Source organism: Sander vitreus, chromosome 1 (genome assembly GCF_031162955.1).
Source record: "Sander vitreus isolate 19-12246 chromosome 1, sanVit1, whole genome shotgun sequence".
Taxonomy (NCBI): domain Eukaryota; kingdom Metazoa; phylum Chordata; class Actinopteri; order Perciformes; family Percidae; genus Sander; species Sander vitreus.
In genome coordinates this window covers 25,201,308-25,225,162 of record NC_135855.1, presented here as the reverse complement: position 1 = coordinate 25,225,162, position 23,855 = coordinate 25,201,308, and the positions used below count along the sequence as shown (strand labels likewise).

The following is a 23,855-nucleotide window of genomic DNA, read 5'->3' as shown; positions in this document are numbered from 1 at the left end:
TATTGGGACATGTCCTCACTTTTATAGGTTCAAGTTGATTTTCTTACCAAAAAGGTACTGCTAATAATTTTTTTTTAGGTTAAATATGTAATCTGTTTTTTATTTACAGTCAGACTTAATATTGTCTTAAAAAGACTATAAAAACACATTTCAAAGTAGGAAATAGCAGACATGTATACTTAGAACTGTACATTAGTAACCGCATAATTTCCTGGTATTGACATTAGAAGTACAATTTGCGGTACTGATGAATGCTTTAACTGAAATGTTCTTTGTCATTGACAAATTGTTATTGTGATGATCAATATTTCATGCACTCAAAACCACAAGTATATGAGTTTGGGGAGATTATGAGAGATTTCGTTTTTGCCCATTTCATGGATTAACTACGCCATCTTCATAATGTCTCCATTTGGGTATTGCAAAATAGGTACGTCATATAGGCTATAGGATTTATGATTCCTTACAAGTGTAAATCTAAATCCCAGACTATGGTAACGGTTTACATGTATGAGCAATCTATGAGGGTGAAGGGTTTTGGGACAGCTGCGGCAACATGCTCTGATGTCACTTACCGGATGAACCCGCAGCTGCAGTTTTTTCACGTCAAAACAATCCGGAAGACGATACAGCATGACGGAACTGTTGTTGGCGCTGAGACGAGGTTAAGGCTGAATTAATAACATTTTTTTAGGCACGGCAGTGGAGCTTAATAATGTTGTTGAATAGAAAACAATAATAGCGGCTTAAGCGAATGTTTTCACTGTTGTATGAGTTTAAAGTCAGTCAGTCCAACCTCGCGTTTTGGATCCAAAGTCCATGTTAAAATATCGTAGCAGCAGATCTACATATTAAAGTGTTAGCTCATCGCAGACTGGTTCATAGTCATCATGGGCAATGGAATGAATAAGGTAAGCTTTGATTTTTGTTTGAAGTTCAGGTGTTATGTTGTCAGTGGCTGTTTATGGTAAAACTTACACTACAGAGTGTAGCTAGTAGATGCGCATACCTCCCCTAATGTTATCATTAAGCTGTGCCATGACAAAGAATGCACTTTGGTAATTAAGTGCAGAAGCTTTAAGTGCAGCAGATAGTTCACCTTTTGAATGTTTCTATATTGTGTAAACAGCTAAAACCTCAGGGTTGAGTTCTGACAACATTTAAAAGCATAAGTTGGTTGGTTGGTTAGTTAGGTTATTGTTTTATGGATTTGTGATGAATTCATTCGATTTGGTTATGATAGTTGCAAATGTTTATACTCCACACAGCAGGGTGGTACAATGGGTTGGGAGACTGGCCCTGAACCGGAAGGCTTGGTTTTACTCTCCTGCTTCCACCCTTGTGATATGCCCGAAAGCAAGTCACTAAATTGTCAGGGCCACTGTGGCTGACCCTGACTTCTGACCAAGGGCCTCACTTTGTGTTGAAAAGTGGTGGGGACATAAGGGCTCAGATGACTTTTTTTTATATGAAATGGGGGGATTGGAATGAGGTCAGAGTAGATGATTATGGCAGGTCAGGGAAAAAATTGCATAGCGCACGAAAGGGCAATACAAAATATACGAAAATAGGCCAACTTAGCATAAAAGGCACAACAACTAGTGATAGCCAAATGAAGCTTCATGAACCATTTTCTTTATTTTCTGAGCCCACTAGATGGCACTCTGTTCAACAAAGGGTTGAAAGCACACTGAACTGCCCTTAAGCCCTTCTAGTGGGGTCAACTATTACAACCAATGGTTCATGAAGCTTCATTTGGACATCACTAACAACTTTCACAGCACAGTATGTAAGAAACAGTCATACAGACAAGAGCACAGATTTCGTTCTAATATTGTAGTTTTTTTGTTGTTGCCAGATTTATGTTGGAAATGTCTTTATTTATGTAGGAAAACGCTAAATTCAGGACTTGTTTCAGTTGGTTTGCGCATTCAAAACGTTTTCCACATATCTGTGGTTTCTATGTTCTATTTTTCAGAACATATTTAACAAATTTGCTTTTAAAAAGTGCTGGGGACAAATGCAGCCATTTCACAAAGTTGTGGCGACATGTCCCTTGAGTCTCCATTGTAAATGACCCCTATGCCTCAGACAACGGGTTCATACAACTTTGCTCTGAAGATCAAATCAATAGATTATTGCAACATTGCTATTCTGTATTTTAAGTTTGCTTTGTTGCAATTTTGATACTGTGACAAAACTATTTACTTTTCAAATGATGGCAAAAGGTTCACTGCTAACATGGAAATTACATTGATGCCCAGTATATTAGTTAGTTAATAGAAAGTGAAAAAACATTTTAACAATGCGTGTTTAGCAAAATGTCACTTTGAAACAGGTCTCACTAAAGTAAGACGAGTACATTTTAATTGTGTCTTAAAAAGACTTTGCATAAACAGATAAATTGGTCATCTGTATTTCCATTCTGTATTGCCACAACAATGTGCAGGCTAAGTTAATCATACATTTTATTAGTGTAAATCCAGCCCTGAATTATCTTTAGACACCTGTTTACTAGTGGCCTAGCAAAGTACAGCAACACTCAGTGGCTGCTTGCCACTCATCACTTTGTCCTGATAATCATGCATCGTTGCTTCAGGCCTTGTATGGCTGTAGGGAATGATTTGCTGGTACTTGGTCCTTAAGCCTTAAACCTTAAGCCTTTAATTCAATCTGGCTCAACCTGGGACATTTGTTCCTTTTCAAATGAAGATTTTAAAGCTGGACTGTAATGAATATCTAACCTGAATGCAACATGTCTGTGACTGCTGCTTCACAGGTTGTCGATGGGCTCTACCTTGGGAATATAAGAGGTAAGACAAACATGATGTAACTTAATTGGATGTTTGTAAATTTGATACATAGAGTATTGCTGGGTTGGGTCAGGCTTTCAGCACCAAAGGCAGAAGGCCAAGATAATAGGCCATAAATGCATGAAGGAATAAGTGGTGGGGGGATTGATACAGTAGAATATCACAACGCTTTACCATTAAACATAGTGCTTTGTTTTATAGACATTTTAATGCAACACACAGTATTCTCCCAAATAATATGGACCAAAACCATGCATCTTGCCCATATTCACTATGAAGGGTTTTCTATTGAAGTGCTGTGCCTTATACATACAGGTTTTACCTAACAAACATCAGATGTTGTAGCTGAAAGTAGTTATTCTGTCAAACATAGATATTTCAGAGTAAAGAGATGCAAACACTTTGTTGACAAAAGGCAATTAAGCTTGAAGGTGCTGCTTCACATAAAACACAAGAGTCAACAGTTTTCAGTGTGTCCCTCCCTGGCCTGAAACAACCAGGTTTCTAACTTTAGCTGCTGCACGATGGCAAAAACATAATGGCTAAAATTAGTTCAAGTGACAGGAACAAGTGACCACAGGCCTTAATGATATTGCAGGATAGTATACAGCTCACAAACCTGCCTCTGCAGTGGTTTACAATTTAACTGGTCAGAGTTGTTGGTGTGTTTAGTTGGTGTGAAATTCAGTGACATGACTTAGGTGAGATATGCTCTTTCTTTTTGTCCTAGATGCTGAAAACAGAGAAAGTCTGTCTAAGAATGGCATCACCCACATCCTGTCTGTGTACAACAATGCTAAACCCGTGTTTGAGGTTAGTGGAAAACCCAGGTTAAATGGGTTAAACTATTTGTACTTCCTGCGAAAAGTTTACATGGAGATTTTGGTATGACTGTGCAAGTAATGATGTGATGTGTCCCGTCAGCCAGCTGGGGGTGGTGGTGAGTTATGGTAGAAGCAAAGAGAGTGAGTGAGATGGGCAGTTTACATGCTGAGTGGTGTGTGTTTACAGACAGGAGCTAATAATCTCTGAAACCCTGTGAAGTTTCTTTAGCCGCTCTAATCTGGTGTAATTGCCAGGCAATGACTTAAATGTGAGGTTTTTAATTCAGGGACAGTAATGTATTATTCAACACTATGTTCTGAGACTGATATTTGTAGCAGAGGAAAGTGATTTATTACAGAGGGCCTTGCTGTCCACTGTGCCCACAAAATGTTCAGTATGTCACATCCAGGTGACAGACAAATTCAGGTATTCAGTCAGTTTCTTATGCTTGTCTTGAACAGTAAGCTATATTAGCTTTATGTTTATTGAGATAATGCTAAGCCCCAGGAAGCTTTAATAGTAAAGAACTATATTGAGTGACTAGAAAAATACAGATCCACCTTAAGTCTGTTACATATTATTCTTTTAAATCTCTCCTCAAAACGCACTTTTCTGAATTGTTTCTTCTGTTTTACTTGTTTTTATTGTGTTTTAGTAATTCATACCTCGCTTGTCATTGTCACTGTATCAATTCTATTTTTATTTATCCGGTAATTACTCTTGTTGTTATGTCTTTGTAAAGCACATATCAATAAAGTTATTACTATTATAATAATAATAGTAATTATTATTATTATTATTAATAATAATAATAATAATAATAATAATAATAGTTTGAGCCCTTAATATGAATTTATTTATTCAATTAAGATTTACAGATTACATCCAGATGTATTGCATGCATTGCAATTTTTTTCTCCAGATGTTATAGAGTTTTTATGTTTTGCAGGACATGACGTACCTCTGTATTCATGCAGCTGATGCTTCCAGCCAGAACCTGTGAGTAAACATAGACACATACACAAATTTGCACGTTTATACCTCAGATTTTAAATGTCCATATCAATGTGAATTTCTGAAGGGCTGATGAGTCACACAGTATTATTTCAACACTATTACCCTCCAGATGTAGTCCCAGGGTGTGACGGCCCAATGCAAACCGTTACAAATATATGAATAATTTTGACCGTTTTTTTCAATTGCACGACTCCTAGTAGTTTTTAGACATTTACTACTGTCAATGGCTTGTTTAATTTATACTCCAAGTGCCTAAATTGAAGCAGTACAGTAGAGGGCAGAGTGACCAGTAGCTCTTAGTTTATTTAAATCATATATCAGTTCTGTTCATCTCATGGCTTGTAGATATATGAAATAAAGTAGACCCTGCGATATGAAATTAATTATGGAATGTTCCTAAAGATTTAGCACTAGATTTTATTTTCTGTGTGTGTGTGTGTGTGTGTGTGTGTGAGAAAGAGAGAGAGAAATATAGAGTGGGTTGTGTTCAATGTGTCAATGTCCATCAGTAAGCAGACTGTGTTGAAAGAGGCATGAGCTGTCCCTCCACCCTTGCAGCGGCCGATAACACAATGCATTAGTCATTGCATTTATGTGGCTTTCTTTGTAGGGTCTTTTGACCTCATGCAACACTAGCTGCAGTAATTCTGGATTAAACACTTGACACGGGCTGAGGGCACAAACCAGAAGTGCCAATCCCGGGTTGCAGTTAATGCAAAAGAGCAGTCTCATGTATTGCGACCCACTTAAAAGTTAGTATTGAAACTGGTGAGAGATTATGTACTTGTTGCTGCACTGGTGCCTTTACTGGTTGGTCAGGGTTCCTGCACAGACAGACAGAGATGGGATCTTGGAAAGTGGTTCCATAAATCCCCATTGCATTACACCATCCCTGTGAAGCTCCCTGCTGACACCATGTGTGTTGGAGGAGGCACATTGCTCTCTACACCATCCACATGAACAGTGAAGTCTGCAGTCACAAGGACCGTACAATGAGGGAATTGGCTATATTAAAATGAGGAGAAAGCCGAGGAAAAAGTTGGCAAAATGTTGATGCAGGATGAATAATTAACTTACTGACACAACAATGTAGAAAAAGATGGGACACATTGCTTGGTTGAATGCAGGCTGAACTCACTGGTGTCAAAGGGGTATCAGATTCTCTATTAGTGTTTCTCAATTCAAAACTCTTCATTAAAATGTTCCTGAATGTTCCTAGAATGTAAGTTATTGCAAAGTTCACATGTGACTCAGACAAAAAGTTGTTGTTTTTTGGCCTGGCTTGGGGGAGTTAATGCTGTTGGTTCCCAGAAAGAGTGTGACTTTGAGTGCTGCAGTCACTCTAGTTGCTTTACTTTGTAAAAAAATAAATACAAATAAAAATAAAGCTGGGTAAAACGCAAGTTAATGAAAATTGAGGTTTAGTGTTTGGTTGCATGTTGCTGATTGGGTTGGGTTGGAGGTGTCTGACCTCCACTGTCGCAATCAAGTGTCCTTCCCTCATGCAGCAGAGGAAGGAAACCTTAGTGTGACATCTGGCTGTTGGCCTCGACCACCCAGGGCTTTATTAAACCCCCTCTGTCACAATCACTGGTCTGACTGAAGGGAGTGGTGAGGCCAACTGACGCACCATCTTGCTCACCACCAGCCAGAGAGCCCCTGTGGCCAGGTCTGATGTTTTTTCTCTCTCTCTCTCTCTCTCTCCCCCCCCCATGTTTAAAGGTCCACAGCAGGGACTGTCTGTCACGTAAGCTCAGTATTTGGGAAGCTGTCTGAAAACTTAAAAACGTTCTTAAAGCTCTTGAGTCTGTACTGTGGGATGGATTTATGTTATTTATGTTTTAATTGCACATTGTCCCTTTTACAAATAAATTGAAATTTCAGGAAGTAAGGTTCATTTGTATAGCCCTAAATCACAGTTACTGTCCCCATACGCTGCATCAATTACCATATAAAAGATAAATAACAAATCTTGGTCGGGGCCTCAGAAACATCCATTTCTATGATCGTCAGGCATTTAGTGATTGACGGGGGGACGGGTGGGACAGGGGGGGTTAAATGTTAAATGTCGGTAACAAGACACTGGTCACCATTGCCGTCGATGTTGTCAAGGTTATTGTAGAATTGACACTTGGTGCGGTGATGTCATCCTCTGAATTAACACAAAATATTTTATTGTAATTGCCTTAAATGTTGTAACTTTATATAGTTGCTAACATGCACATGTACCTGTTTGTGGAGGGCCAGGGATTCCCCTTCTTTGTCCACACTCTCATGACAAGCCTGCTATGGTTTTTATGCACATTGTGCACTGACCATGAAGGTGTTAACTCATTTGCATCAAACATTTACAAAATGAGATGTGCATTTATACTAGGAGTTTGCGTGTCCACCATGGTGTACTTTGTTTATAACTAAGATGGTACAATTTGTTTTTGTTTTAATAATGATTTCTCACATGTACCGATGTAATTATATAGAAATTCACAATAGCATAAAATTGCACAAGCAATTTTTGCATATCGAATGTACAGTAGCGCAATAGTTTCTTTCAGTATTCTCTAGATTCAACTGGTTAAAACCTCAAATATTTGTCACACGGTAATTTTCTGCATATTAAACAAGACGGCCGGAAACCTCTGTGCTAGGAAGACAGAACAAAGTGCTGAGGAGACATCTTTAAAAGGAGTTTGGATCTCTGCAAGGAGGAAAAAAGTAAAGTGGCAGTCAATCTATTTTAGCCCCAGTCTGTTATTCTGTCTGCTATTGAGTAACCAGCATCTGCTCCTCAGGAGACGGCATTATCAGCCATGCACTTCTTGATTATGCAAAACACCATCAGTGTTTCCTGACAGTGAACAAGTAGGATATTTGAGGAGCAGTTGCACCACATCTTGCTGCTTTGTGAATGTGAGTCTACACATTTTTATGTCAGCGTAGACTCACATTCTGAGGATTTCTGTGACCTTATACAACAATGATGTGTTTTTGGGGTCAAGGTACAATATCATTTTGTATTGTGTTCTTAGTATTTCTCAGCTATTAATAGGCTTGTGTATTTGTGAAGAGTCTTACACAGTCTTACATTGGTCTGACACAACCTCAGTATGAGTATTGTCTATTTAGTTTGGAGGGCAGAAACATGTAAACATGTTCGGTCCACCATAAGGCAGGTTATTTGCTCTATTTTTGATTCACTTGATCGTTTGTAGACACAGAATGAATGAATTCTGGAACCTGATGTCATTTTGCACATAGACAAAAACAAGGACAGTTACTTCCCTTGTCTGTCCCTATACTGTCTGTGCTCTGGTCTACCACAGACTCTCTGTATGAGCCACCCTTAGCTTTTTTCTCACATGACAAGCTGGAGTAGTTGAAAGATAAATTACTAGTTCTCTGCATTCTCAGAACTAACAAAACTCTATAAAAACTACCTGTCCAATTCTTGGACTTCTCATTATATTTGAGAGTAACCTGCAGATTATGCAGTCAAAATCAAAACAATATCATGCTAAGTTTCAGCAACCTATTTGAAACACGAAGTTCGGGCCTCGAGAAAGGAGTTTCAGTTCAAGGTGTCCTTTCTCATATCCTATACTATATGTGTCATCTATTGTTAGCTTTACAACTTTTGCGCCTTAGCAAAAATAAGCTAGTTTCTGATTTGATGAGCAAAAGCACTGTTATTTTTTATTTTGAAACATTAGCTTCTATATTGTGTACTGCAAACCACAGAAAATGTTTGCTATTTATCAGTTTCTTGGTTTGTTTGTTTTTCCTTTTCAGATTACAGCATTTTAAAGAGTGCATCAGCTTCATCCATGAGTGTCGCCTGAATGGTGGATCTTGTCTTGTTCACTGGTAGGTTTCTATGTCTAAAGCTGTAACCAGCTCATTCTTGGCATCTGGGGTTGTCAAGACATGTCATGTTCACTTTGGATGTAGGCTTGTAGTATGCATCAACGGATAGAACCAAAAAACAAGCCTGTCCAGTAGCTGTTATTGACCTATTACCTGTAAGAAATAAGGTGTTAAACATGCAGCTGCTTCATGACAATGACCAAGCTGTGTGCTTTGCTTTGCTGCAGCCTTGCAGGTGTCTCCCGCAGCACTACCATGGTGGTGGCCTACCTGATGACTGTCACCCACTACAGCTGGGATGAATGTCTTTCTGCAGTCAAGGCTGTTCGCTCCTTTGTCGGCCCCAACTACGGCTTCCAGCAGCAGCTGCAGGAGTACCAGACAACACAAGTCTCAGAGGTAAATGCATGAAAGAACACACAGACATGACGAATGCACACAAACAATACCTACAAAAGGCACCCAACCCCCCTTTACAGTTTGCAGTGATGCAGCCTAAAGTCAAAGTTCTAATGTTCAGGTTTAAAAATTCCAAATTTTATGTTTTCCTCACTGGTATTTTTCTAGCAGTAGCTCTACGATATATTGGCATTCTGTAAATTTCTTTCTGTGTGTTATGTGCTGTCGTGATTCAACGCCACTTGCACAGGAACTCGCAGGATATGATGCATACAACCATAACACTGCACATTTAACATATTAATTAATTAATTCATGTTAACATATAAACTGTTAATTGTGGCTCTCTTGTTGTCATGGAACATGATATACCTGACAGTTGTGACGGACTGTCTCATTTGTGTTTATTTCTGTGTCTTTTTTTTTACATTTGTTATCCTTGTAGAGACCAATAAACAGCCATGGTTTGTTTTACAGTCAAGCCGGCATAGCTGAGTTACTCAGCTACCGCCAGAGACTAAACAGCAGCCCAATGCATCAAATAAACAAATATGCCCATCTTGCTGTTTGAAATCGCTCAAAACTCACACAAATATTTGTCAGTCTCACATAAGCTGCAGAGACCTTTTTTTTTGTCAATCAGTTTTTCAATCAGTAAAATATAACACAGATTTGTGAAACTTAATTTGTGTTAGGTTCATATTATGCATTTAATGTCATTCATTCTTATTTTTAATTGTTAACTTCCAAACTCAGAGCAAGTGGTCCTATTCCTGTTTATTAAGGGGCATTGTCCTCAAATGCAAACTGTGACTTCTTACCTGTTTGATATGAGGGATTTTTGGGGGTGCTTCAACCCCCACCACTTTGTGGGGATCTTTACAGTGGACTTCTTGAGGAGTCTTTTAGGATACATAATCCAATATCCTGCACTCCTGGAGACAAAGACCTGCCCTATAATGCTCATAGTTGTCTGCTTTCACTTTGAAGAATATCACCACTTATAGGAAATATCAGTTTAAACTTTCTGGTTTCATGTCCAATCTAGTTTTGACCATTTTGTTAATACAGAGAAATGTCGAACAATGTAAAATACTGGTTCAAGCCTTTGTAGACATGTCTTTGAGTCATTAGAGGACTAAGATGCTGTTTTCAATTATTAATCATATTAACATTTTAGTGAGTGAGTACATTTCTAATTGTATTTTATTTTTAACCATAGTTGCCACAGCATTTTACTATTGGCAGGATGTGTTATATTTAAACACACTGTAGGTAGCTGTTCACAGCCTTTTAACATTTTGCAGAAGGCACCTAGTGTGTGATCCCATTACAGTGGCACTGGCCCAGCCTTTGAGTAGAGAAGGGGAACTGCAGGGGGTTTGCTGGGATTGCATTAGCTTGGTACTGCTCATCACGTGTTTAGTATTACTGTCAGCATCTTGCAACATAACATGACTGAAAAAAATGCTCATTGTTTGTAATTCTTGCACTGATTTCGAGGATTTAAGGGGAAATGGGATTTCTGTACTCGTGTTTTCCCACATCTGCCTCAGATAGAAAGTGAGGAATCCTCAGGACAACAATGTAGTCACTAATGCAGCTGTAACAACATTCACTGCCACCGCATCACAGTAACAAGACATGTATAACAATACACTGAAGTGCACATCCTATAACTGTCTTCTGCTAATTTAGTGAAAGAAGAAACGTTCAGCTTTGAAGTCCATAAACATACTGTAATAGTCCAGAGTAGGGTGTAAAATCAGGCTCCCAAAATTACTCAAATTGGGCAAGAAGGCCAGAGAATCCCATTTATAGAGAGCTAAAATACTAAAGTGGAGACCTATTATTAACTTTTTTCAGGTTCCTACTTGTATTTTGTGTTTCTACTAGAACAGGTTTACATACTTTAATGTTCCAAAAACACTTGCTGCACCTGTTTTCTCCCACTGTCTGATTGGTCAGTGTTTCCAGATCTCCAGAGTCTCCGCATCTGTGCTCTGCGTTAGATGCTAGATCAACCCGGACCCCAGGAAGTGCGCCAGGCATTGAAGCAAACTGAACATAGTGGCCAAACAGTGGAATTGCAACTCCCGGCCCATCAGGTGATGCTCTATGGCCCAAAAAGACTTTTTGCCATAGACTTATATGGCGAAAGAAACGTCTGTAAATCAGTGGATACATTTTTTTGAGCGTCACAACCCCTGCAAAATAACTTGTTTTCCTATTAGAATTTGATCCATTCGGTCTGATAACATTTGGAAAGTCTAGAAGAGCCGCACGAATAAATCATTTAATCCCCGCTCGGCCAGCGGAGGTCTCTAGTGCGCCTTCTCTATGGGCCGCCGATTGCAGAAGCAGTGCTGATCATCCGGGTAATTTTTGGCAACGTGATGGCTTCATGCGCCACTGAGCAACTCTCATAGGAATGAACGGGCCCCGCCTTGAACGCTGTATCCAGGTCTTATACTACATCCATGGTGTCCACGTCAACACTTGGGCTTCCCTTCCTGTCTGTCGTTGTAGCTGAGGACTAACTGTATAGCTGTATAGCTGCACTATACTCTACCATGAGAAATCACCAATAAAGGCTTCTAAACCAAAAACTACACAATTGAATGAATGTGATATGAAATTGGGAAAAAATGATTAATAACATCGACAACCAAGAGTGTATGTTAAATATGAACACTGCAGTAACATCTGTTGACTGGTGTTGAAGCCCTGCAGTATGCTTGTGTATCGGGTGCGATCTAGCATCTACCGTGCTCTGCTATCGCTGACTCTGTACAGTCCGTTGCAGCCGGAGAGTGACTGAGTCTGCAACGGAGTATATAGTGGGACTTTATACCATAAAAAAACACCAATACAGGCTTCTAAAAGAAATTAACAACATGGGCAGCCAAGATTATAGGTTAGCTACATATAGCAGTGTATGTAATGTAAACACTAGTAGCATGTCTTTCTGGAGCAGATGACCATATGTACAAAATTGGCTCGTATGACCTCTCCGAGAGTAGAAAAAACTGTTGAAACCAGAGCGTTCAGAACAGTGTGAAATCTGAGGTTTTGGCTCACAAGTATTTCTTTTAAATACATTTACCTGACTATTTGAAGCTTTGGCCATGTTTAATATAACCATCCCACATTGTAACATTATAGATATGACAGAAAATACGGAAAAGCATAATAGGTCTCCTTTAAATTCTTTGCATTGTACTATACGTGTTTGGTTGTTTTTATTCTGTTAAACGAATCAAGAGTCATTGTTCTGAAACAATTCATGTATGAACCTGAGCCTTCCCATAGTTAACTAGCTGCCTTAAATCCACCTTTTGTCTTGACTTCAAGTTTTTGACTTGAGCTCTAACAGAACAAATTCCACTTTTTGGGAGCATTACCTGATTGTAATGCCACCCTCTTTTGATTTTGATATATCTGACATCAAACCCAAGTATCAAAGTATTCTGATGTGGAAGATTTGAAAGAACCGTGCAGCTTCTACCAAGATTCATTTTCCTTTTCAAGATGACAGATTGACAGTATAATCTTACACCTGATATCAGTCCTCTGATCTTTATTATACTGTGCTTTTGATTATTCATGTGTTGATGTTATGGTGCTGTACTCTTTTGGTTAAGTGTGAGAATACTAATTTTAGGAAGATGAATGTATTACATTCAGAGTGACTTTCACTTCACTGTATTGCACAAAATCCCTGGACATAATTTGAGAAATTGCAATTTCTTTCTTTTTTTTCAGTTGCTGTCATTAAACCAACATTGAAATTATTTACTGGAAAGGAAGACTGCAGCATGTAATACAATCTCAGTCTGCATTTTACTGATAAATGACCAATAAATAGCAAAATAATATTCATGAATAACTACCTTTACACGCTAATGATGCTGCTATTGTATCTATCTCCAAAAAGCAATTACTGTCTACTACCATCAGCTCACCAGTTGCAATTGATCTTCACACTTCTCTGTGACCTGACCAAGGGACCAATACATTTGTGGGAACCTTAACAGATTAACTGAAGAGGCAAAATGGCACTTTAGTCAGTTTCATGGAAGGAGTTGTTATCACCCCAAACCCTCTCATTTTGTGCTCTACAACTGAAGCCATCTAAATTCTTCTCCACCTTAAAATAAAAATACATGCCAACATGAATATGTCTCGGATTTGGAATTTAGAGTCCACATGGAGTAGCTTCACATGTCAGAAAATAGATTTTTATCATTTGGTTCACCGTATTGAGGCTTTTGGACTGATTTTCCAGGTGACTGTGTGAGCAGGAACGTCTGCAGAGAGCCAACATCCAAAACTGTCTGTCCTGCCCTCTCCTATCATCTGTCAAGTTCCCTTGCAGGCCATTTTTTCTATTTATTCTATTCCTGCTAAGAAACTGAATACATGGATTATAATTTAATGATGTACATTTTATATTGTCAAAAATTTTGTTCAAACTATGAAATCAACTTTGCACTCACGGTGGTATTTTTGGATCTTTCTTTATAAAAACTAAACTGGTTCAGAAAACAAGAAACAACTCTGATCCAATGTGACCAGGTTGATTCAAGACTTATGAAAGTACAGGATACATAGTATATGTACATTTTAGATTGGACTCATTGTTTAAAGACACCACTGTCTGTATAAGGTACCACATTTCAAAGGTATCTTTTTTTGTGTGTGTGTGTGTGTGTGTGTGTGTGTGTGTGTGGATAGCTTGGGGGAAAAAAACTAAATTGAATTTGTCTGTCAATGCCACTGCATATGCATATACATAAAATGTATAGTCATTAAGGTATTAAATTGTAATTTGATCTTAACACAATGACATTTACTTAGTTACGTTATTTGTCTGTCCTCTTGTCCCCAGTACCGAGCATGGTTGCGGTCCAGTTTCCGTCCCTGTCCATTTAATGACCAGGAGCAGGTGTGTGCTCTGCTGAGCCAGTTCACAGAGCAACAGCAGAGCCAGAGGAGAGGAGCAGACCAGCGCTGGATAAATCAAGGTGTCTGTTCTCTGCCGTCCGACCGTGATGAAGGCAGCAGCTGAAACACAGGCCTCTGATTATGCTATAGCCCTGCCCATGGCTGTCAGTAAATGACTATTATTCTGTACCCAATTCCAAATCAACCCCAAGTTGTATTCAACTTTAAGGCCTTTGTACAACTCTGAAAGCATAGGATGAAATAAATCCACCCTTAAAAGCCAGGCATATCTTTCATACTTAATTTGCATCTGTCTAATAATTTCTAATCAATGGAGGTTGATTTAGAATTGGGCTACAGACTCTAACCCACAACCAGTACCTTCTTTGCTCCCTTAACTGAGTACAGCCACAACTGGGGTATTGGTGCTCACAGAAGCCTTACTCTAAACACCTCAGCACCTTAGCCATGATGAATCAACAACACTTACACGTGGACACTTTACACCTGCAACGTTCATCTCGGTAGCCTTAAAGAAGTGACTGATTTAATACAGTCTTAAAGGAACATTTTGTCTCTAATTATGTGCATGTCTATGTCTGTGCTGGTGGACAATGAAATCCACAAATCTACAACCAATTTGATGCCAATTAATCTGAGCAGTTATTCTGACACGTACCATTTTAAAGTCCTGTCCAGGCTCTTCATGTATGTGTATTTCAGGCCTGTGTGTAGTGTGTTCTAACAAACGGAGTGTAAATTGTAATTGTAATTTACCCACTGGGGATCAATAAAAATAAAAATTGTTGTTATTATTATTATTATTATTAATGGTATACTCGATCAACACTGCAGCTGGGGAAGTTGGCATGCTTGCCAGGCTGACAGCATGTACATCCTACTGAAAGCAAACGCCACTGCTTGACTGTCAAATGTGTAAACACTATCAACATTGCATGTACCAGCAAATACGCTAGCCACTTACATATGTTATAACAACAATTAATATATTACTGTAGCACATCACTGCCCGTGTAGTAAACAGCATTTGTTTACACCCAGTTGGATACTCTTCTCTCATTCAAGTTGGTACTTTTTGTTTCATATTTGAAGAAGATTTCAAGTTGTGGACAAACTATATGTACAAAGTACCAATCTAGCACCAACAGTGGAACTTAATGACTTAATGTCAATTCCTTAAGGGTGGGTAGCAGTGAAGGAAAAGCTGTGAGTTGCTTCTGTCAGTTCCCACAACTCTGTCCTAGCCAACAAACCTGTTGCTGAGTTATCTCTCTTATCAGGCTGAGAGAACAAAACAAAAGTACAACAGACAAACCCTCTGTAGTTTGTCCAGATAAGATAAGCCAGGGGAATAACATATGGAATAAGTTTTAAAATGGGTAAAATGTTCGTTTATGTTATACATTGCAGGTTGAATTGGGAAGCTACATTAAGTATTGCTGAGTAAAGCTATTACTACGTATGAAGGATCTCTGCTGTCTTCCTGATTTTACTGATGCTCTGATTTATCTTTTTATTGTGACAAAGTTGATTTATACATAATGTGTGTTAGAGATTCATGGGTACAGTTAATTGTTTTAATTGTGTATTAATGGTGTTTTTTGTTTGTGTTTTATAATAAAATGCAGTGAATGACAAAAACTATGGTAATGCTAATAAATCTGTACTATCAACACTCTGTGTAAATAAAAGAAATGACTATAAACGTGGTTAGTATTGTAGTCACCTAGTATTGTATCACCTCTAGATAAGCTGCTCGTCTCATGAGGCAGCTTGATAACCGCACTAGTAAAACACAGAATAGCTTTTCTTAAATTTCAGTCTGCGTTCAAGATTTGAGAGGTTTCTGGGTTTTACTCAGCAGACCACCTGCTAATGCTGCTTTATATCACAAGACCCTTGTTGTGCAGCTTCATGAAAATATAGTGTGGTACATATTTTACTACCAGACAATAACCATTAGGGATTCAAAACTAAATGCTTACACACTGTGATTTCAAAGTTTTTGATGTTACCCCTGATGTTTTTGGTGTTACCCCTGAGACATGACAACAAACCAGTATATGAGAAATTAGGGATTAAACTGTATGAGTGAAGTTAAAACAGTATTTAATGAAAAATACAGATTACCTGAGAATTTTAATTTAAAGTTACAGTTGGCAGATTATATCGCTCACCAGTTGTGTGTTAGGGAAAGATTACTATTTAAATAGCTCTTAAACACAGGTAACAATATTCACATAAAAAGCATTATACGGTAAGCCATTAAACAATTATTGTTTTCATACTTCAAACATGTCCCACATGATCATGATTCCAACTTAGTCCTGTGGGTTTTTTTGCCCTGTGATGTGTAAAGATACACATCAAGACTACTGAAACTTCAAATCAGAAATGCTTCCTCAAGGTTTTCACTTTCTGAAGAGCATCAACATGCTATCTTAAAATCTTCCAATGAATACATCATCACTTCCTTGGAACTGATTTCTGGGAAATAGAACAGTAGGATGCAACCCCACTCTTAGTGCATCTTCAGTTTTTGGCTTCCAAATTGAAATTACCTTAAATTGAAATTTAGTTTATTTGTATAATATCCCTACTACCTACATGTGCTTGTTGATCTTTCATGGCTGAAAAGAGTGATTGTTCATAGGGTTTACTGTGTGTATATGGTCCGCATATTCAGACATGCTCATTCCTGGCAGAGAGGTGGTGTTTACTTAGCAGAAAGCATACATTCAGACTTACTGTGAATTTAGAAAAAGTTAATAGGCTACTGGAAGGAAATCTTAGGAAAGAAGGAAAGCTTTCATCTGTTCGGTTTACTTAGTTTAATTATCATTTCATAATGAACAAGTTACTATAATAAATATTATAATAAGCTAATTTAATTGAGATGAATGAGCCTTGTTTCCAGGCCTTTTTTGACAAATGATAAAATAAATTGAAGTTTATAGTTTTCAATTAATCTGCTGATTATTTTCTTAATTAACGGGTTAATCATTTGGTTTAATGTCAGAAAATAGTGAAAAATGTGTTTCAGCATTGATGACATTTGGCCCATAAGCCTTTATTAGATAACCATGAAGATGGTGTATAGAAATATAACGTGGCTTTATTACTTAGCCCACTGTGAAATTCAGCCTATCGAGTTTTCCTACTTATCCTCCCACCATCATAGTTTATATTATAGTTATAGGCCTAGTTATTATTATTATTACTATTATTATTAGGAAAAGATATCTTCCAGAAGACTTGTGGAATCAACCTACTTCACCATCATACAAATAGTAGGCTACTGTACTGCTCGAGAACCTTTTGAGGTTTGAGGGACGTATTAGGCTACCTTTGTCTGGAGCGCAGAAATCCCCCACAGCTCAAGGTAACTTGTGACTCTCCGGGTTTATTCAGCGTAGCTTTGAGCGTGGGCAGCACATTTACAACCATCGTTGGTGTCAGGCCATTTCTTGTAAATGCCCGCAGTTAAGAGAAAAACACTTCCGGAATGGGCTGGCTACTGAAGCTTCAAACGCACTCATTGGTCAGAAGGTAGCGTCGTCAAATCATCTCCCAGTTTTTTCATTCACGACACGGAGCACAATAAAGTCCATAGGCATATGTCAGGGAGAACTCACTTGATTAAAGCTGACAGTGAGCTATCTGTCAACATCGCAGGATATCCCAAGCAGGGCAAAGAGCTCAACCGCTTGTTAAACTGTAAGTGCTTTTACTTTTGATTTCTACCCTAAAGGGCGAAAGCTTTAGAACACAATTTATACGGTTTGATTAAATATATATTATAATAATATCTTAGACAAAAGTAAATAAAAAGTATATTTTAAAATCTATCATTAATGAAATCCTAATTTAGGTACAAGGGAACAATCCAAAAACAACTTTTCTACATCGGGATGTCAAACCCGGGAGGTCGGAGACTGAAGCAGTGGCTGGTGGAGCAGATCCATAGCGGGCAGTACTCTGGACTGCAGTGGGAGGATGACAGCCGCACTATGTTCCGAATTCCATGGAAACACGCAGGGAAACAGGATTACAACCAAGAAGTAGACGCATCCATTTTTAAGGTTTGACAGCACTCTCGTGTAGCCCCATGGTCAGATTACTACATGGAGTTTTGGCACTAAACTTGACAGGCTACTAAATCTTGATGGATCTGTCAACCGCTTTTTCAAGTCTAGTTCTTTTGTGGCCGAATGGAAATTAGCATTTAGACCTTTAAATGCCATTGTTATTATTTGTTTATAGCATATGAAAGTTAACTTTAATTAAATTTAACCAACTTTAATTTTGTTTCTCATTTTTAAATAGTAATAAAGCTATAGCCTAGCATCAGTGCTATTTTCACACTAAAATTGTAAATGTTAAATTACCAACAATTGCCAATTATTGTCACTATTGTAAATCAGACTTTGATTTCTTTTTTTCTTTCTTTCTAAAAGTTGAAAAATAAAGGATCATTTTCACATTTTGTCTTGAAGCATCCAACTTTACTCCAATACAATACCATCTTTAATATGTGGTTTTCCCTCCACAGGCCTGGGCTGTGTTTAAAGGCAAGTTTAAGGACGGGGACAAGGCTGAGCCTGCAACATGGAAGACCAGACTCCGATGTGCCCTGAATAAAAGCCCTGACTTTGAGGAGGTGACAGAAAGGTCGCAGCTGGACATCTCTGAGCCCTATAAAGTCTATCGCATTGTACCAGAGGAAGAGCAGAAGCGTGAGTTTTTGAACAATTAATGTCATGAAAGCCAGCATTGATATCCTTTAACACAGGGGTCTTCAACATTTTTTAAGCCAAGGACACCTTAACTGAAACTGAGACCGCGCAGGGACCCCCTACTACATAAATTGTATAAATTAATTACATATTAAACTGGGCCTACAATAACATGTAGGGCAGCCTAAAACCTCTATACATATCTTTTTTGCATAGAATACTAAGCTATTAAAATAGCTTAATATTGTTGCCATGATTTTATAAATCATGTTTTAATGTTAAACATACATGTGGCACAGTGAATCCTTAGGATGAATCTATCTTCTATGCAAATCTATATCTACTCGGTGGATGGCCTTAGTGATTACCGTACCTACAGGCAAGTAAGCAGTAGGGATTTATTATATTCGCTAATCATATGTTAGATTCATGTTAAGACTTTTTCATTTTTGAAAAAACTTACAAAATGAACAAATATTTGGAGGCGTCCCTGCATTGACTCTAAGGACCCCCTAGGGGTCCCGGACCCCCTGTTGAAGATCCCTGCTTTAACAGACATTTTGCGTAATGCTATCATTTGAATTTCCAGTGCAATGCATGTTGCGGGATAAAATTCCTCCATGCAATTATTAGCAATCAAAAAAAAGAAGTTGCATGTTTGTACCATGAACAATGTATTCTTCTTTCACCTACAGATGGCAAAGTCGCAGTGATGGTCATGGCAACTACAACCAGCTCTGGTGATATCACTGAAATGGACTGTAGCCCTGCAGAGATAGAGGAGCTCATTAAAGAGGTGAGAATACCTCTCACTTAATTCCATTTATTAAACCATATTCCTTACCTCTTTCTCTCCCCTCTCCCCATCTGTTGCAAGATGCACTTTGCCTTTACTGCCATGCAGCTTTTGTGTCACTTTTTTTCTGATTACCACACCGTGCTGTCTCCTCCAACACTTGTTGCACCGAGCATGCCCACGCTCCCACTTGCTCTACATGACTGTGTGAAGTGTACAAAGGTGCTTTGTTGTCAGCAGCTTATGACATTGTTGTCTTTTTGCAGGAGGAAAGCTGTAGTATCCAGGCCAGTCCAGAGTATTGGTCCCCGGGCAGCATCAACGGTAAGACAACCTTTTCTACCCAGTTTGCAATACAACACATACTCCTCTAACTAAATGAAGCTGTTCAGTCAGTGTTGTGGCTAGAAGCCTGTCCAGGCGTACCTCTGCCTTTTAGCCGTACCTCAAGTAAGACTGTTCCGTCTTTGAGAGGTATGAGCTTTAATGTCTTTGAAAATAACCACAGTGGAAAGCTCATTGACATGTCCCTGTGATTGTGGGTTCTAAATAGAGGTTATTTGCTTGTCTGTTGATTTCTGCAATGGAAGAATTGACTAACATCCTGTTGAACTTTGCTGACTAAGAGGATTATTTCTTTTTGAGATCGTGCTAGAGAAATGGTATTTCTGATGATGCAGCAAAATAATGACATGACAGTGTGGTCATGTCCACTGTGGTAATAAGGACCTTAACTCATCTCTTCCTCCTGTATTTCACAGCTTTCCCCTTGCATCAGGACCCTTTGCCATCAGGCAATCTCAGCTCAGGTATTCAGTTATGATATTATTCATGAAAGCGTCACAATCACATCAGATCATTATTTAAGCATCAACAGTGATAATAACACAAATTGATTATAACATGCAGGCTATATGCATTATGTCATTATTTCTGTGATACTTGTCATTATTTTTGATTTACAAAGCTCCACAAATGTTCTCTTCTCCAGCTTTCTCCCAGATGATGATCAGTTTCTACTATGGAGGAAAGTTGATGCACACCACACCGGTTACTCATCCTGAAGGCTGCCGGATCGCCCCACAGCACCTGGGTCGTGGCGCCCTATACAGTTCAGACAGCATGCAGAGTGTTCATTTTCCTCCGGCTGAGCACATCGAGTACGACCGCCAGCGCCATGTCACACGCAAGCTCCTGGGCCACCTGGAGAGAGGTGTACTGGTCCGTGCCAACCAAGAGGGCATCTTCATCAAAAGGCTGTGCCAGAGCCGTGTCTTCTGGAGTGGGCTGGGAGAAGTGGGCTCACAATACAGCCCCATGCCTTGTAAACTTGAGAGAGATGCTGTAGTCAAGATTTTTGACACAGGAAAGTTTCTCCAAGGTGAGCCTCTATGTATTTTCAGTCTCTATTCAGTTATTTTGAAAGCTCAGAAGAGTCAAAATCAATGCAAAACACATACATTTCTTTTTGATGCTTAAAGCAAGCAACATCCTAGGACTGGTAACTTGCAAAGATTGTCTAAACAGCTGTTCATGTACATTGTATGTTCCAGCTCTACAGCTGTACCAGGAGGGTCAGTTTCCTGCTCCTGATCCGACAGTGACTCTGTGTTTCGGAGAAGAGCTCCACGATCTCAACAATGCCAAGAGCAAACTGATCATTGTGCAGGTAAGACCAATCAAGTGTGGGCCATTCAAAAAGTTTACTGATTGAGCAAGACAAAAATCTATCTTTTTTTTAACCTAGAAAATGAAGTCTTGACACCTTTGTGGGACAGAAAAAGACTAATTGCTGCAAGTGCTGTTGACAATAAAAACACATCTTTCTGTGTCCTCTCCCAAATGGCAGATCACTGTGGTGAACTGCCAGCACCTGCTGGAGGCAGTGAACATGCGGCGCTCCCAGCCCTACTGCAACAACCCAAACCTGGAGATGTCTGATAATCTGGCCAGTGACCAGATGGCCCGCATCTACCAGGACTTGTGCAGCTACAGCGGCCCCCAGAGGCCAGCCTGCTACAGAGACAACATGTCCATCACTGCCTGAACTGTGAGCAGCAACACACCTGCCTGGAGCTCTACAACATGTACCAGACTCAATGTACAACGTATTAGGGACATTCCTTATTTTCCTGACATAGACTGACAAGGTGAATTTGGGTAAACACCAGTATCATAGTTATTTTAGACTTTTTATTAAATGTATACCAATCATAGTGGAGACATAACTGTAAGCAGAAGCAGATCTCTTATAGTAAGACTTTTAAGCTGCAGCTCGGTATTAAGATGTCCCTAATATTTTGTATATCAGTAATGTTTATGTTTCTTATATGTACAGCGCTAACACAATCTCTCTGTCTAACTTCTGCTTTTCAATTATAAGAGTGTTATCATCTAGTTCAAGAGAAAAAGTGGTATGTTGTTGTTATACACAACTCAAGTTTTGCAAAGCTTTAAGAACAGATCAATTTTGGTGACTTTCTTAACAAATATTTCTTATATATATATATATGTAAAGACATCTGTGCAGTATGACAACAGTTATATATGCAATTTAGTTCTCGAAGCTGAATTTTATTTTGACATGCAGCATCTTTTTTGTTTTTGCAGTTGAGTTGATTCCTTATGTGATGACCAAATGAATATTTTGTCAGATATTTTTCTATTTTTTACAAGTTGATGAATTGCTAAAAGACTGCATTGAATTTTAGATGCAATGTGGCATAAAATGACAGATAGGTTTTACTATCATACTGTTTTTATAAACTGCATTTTTAGTAAAGTTTGTGCTGAACTACACTTGCTTGTCTTTATATAATCATACTGTTGTTTTATTTCATTTTGATTGTTGCATTATTGCAAAAGTGACCCATGCAGAATTGCACGGTAACTGCTAAATTGTTGCAACCTATTCTCACTCCCAACTCTTTAAATTGGTCACATAAATGTTATTCTTTCCCATGATGGTAGGACCATGTTTTAGCTCATTAACCACAGCTTAAATTGCTGTCAACAATTGTCCAAAGAATACGATAGCCTTCTAGATGTTTACCTAACCAGGCAGCTATCTAAACTATTTAATTTATCTGTACATTATTAGAAACTATGTGTCGAACTATAGACTTGGCTCTGCACTTCTACTAATTGCATAGCCACACAAGGATAACATAACTTGGACAACAATAAAAGTAAAGTAATGCAAAGTCTCTGCAGCTTGGAGCTTATAAAACCCAAGTGAAATCAGTACAAACAATTGGTGCATGTCAGGTGGGAAATAGAGAAATTGAAATACAGTATATTTTCTGTCTGCTTGTTTCAATGCTTGAGTGACTTTATATCACACTGAATGAAACATTCAAATCTGCAATACTGCTTGAATTCCTCCACCATTAGAACAAGTATAACCTTCTAGATGTCTTGTGCATAATTGCATCCTCATAATTGAGTCCAACTCAACTTAACTTGATTAGAATTTGAAATGTAACTCTTGTGGTTTGAACAATGCTTGGTTGCACACAATACAAATATCTGCAGGGTTGAAGAGGTTAGAGCACATTGCACATTAAGCTACAATTTCTGCAGACATGAAAAATTACGATATGAACTTCATAGTGTCTGGGACAATTAGGAATTACTAAAGATTGAATTGAACAATTAAGTTTAAAAAAATCTTTTTACATTATCAGGAAAATCTTTAGGCATTTAGTTCTTGTGACAACAACAAAGTACTTTGCAGTTAGGAGGAAACTCCACCACTGAGACTGTCATTTACTATGAACACAAACTATTTTTTACTCCGGCTCAGGAATGATGAAACTAAAACACTGTATGAAACTAAAAGAAGGATCTAGGCTACCTAAGGCAGGGAAACTCTCAGACAACCCCTCCATCTCCCTGCTGAGTAACAGAGAAAGGACAGGAAGAGAGGTGACCAACTAGCCAAATGATTCACAATGAGACAACGACATGCCTTCTTCTTCTCCTATGTCTCACACAGTTGGTCATTAAAGATCAGGGGGCAGATAGCAGTGTCATCTCAAATGTCAAACTGGGTGAATAGTGGTAATATTGGCAAGGAAGTGCGAACAACATTTTTGGATTAAACATTATGTAGACGAGCATGCAGGCACACACGCAAGCACACACACACACACACACACACACACACACACACACACACACACACAGAGGGCGTTTCACTATCTTTGTGGGGACCCGTCATTGACCTAATGCATTCCCTAGCTCCTTACCCTAACCTTAACCATCACAACTAAATGCCTAAACTTAACCCTTACCCTCACCCTAACCATAACCTAATTCTAACCCTAATCCTAAAACCAAGTCTTAACCCTCAAACAGCCCTTTAAAGTTCTGGGTCCAGCATTTTGGCCCCACAAAGCTGTCCCGGCTGTATTCCTGGTTTTTGGACCCCACGAA

At 38.7% G+C, this 23,855-nt stretch overlaps 2 protein-coding genes across 2 annotated transcripts; both read left to right on the top strand.

The window, feature by feature from the left end:
• The first annotated feature begins 601 nt into the window (after positions 1-601).
• dusp22a (dual specificity phosphatase 22a) lies at positions 602-15,595 on the top strand. The gene is made up of 7 exons (XM_078250037.1): positions 602-911; positions 2,780-2,813; positions 3,544-3,626; positions 4,588-4,637; positions 8,445-8,519; positions 8,747-8,918; positions 13,810-15,595. Exons 1-7 carry the CDS (start codon positions 891-893, stop codon positions 13,987-13,989), a joined length of 615 nt encoding a protein of 204 aa, XP_078106163.1. The 5' UTR covers positions 602-890; the 3' UTR covers positions 13,990-15,595.
• Positions 15,596-17,478: 1,883 nt separating this feature from the next.
• On the top strand, positions 17,479-22,217 carry irf8 (interferon regulatory factor 8). The gene is made up of 9 exons (XM_078250023.1): positions 17,479-17,603; positions 17,758-17,968; positions 18,439-18,622; positions 19,318-19,418; positions 19,685-19,742; positions 20,180-20,227; positions 20,410-20,799; positions 20,972-21,087; positions 21,268-22,217. The coding sequence occupies exons 2-9, from the start codon at positions 17,798-17,800 to the stop codon at positions 21,463-21,465; spliced, it is 1,266 nt and encodes a 421-aa protein (XP_078106149.1). The 5' UTR covers positions 17,479-17,603; positions 17,758-17,797; the 3' UTR covers positions 21,466-22,217.
• The last annotated feature ends 1,638 nt before the right edge of the window (positions 22,218-23,855 follow it).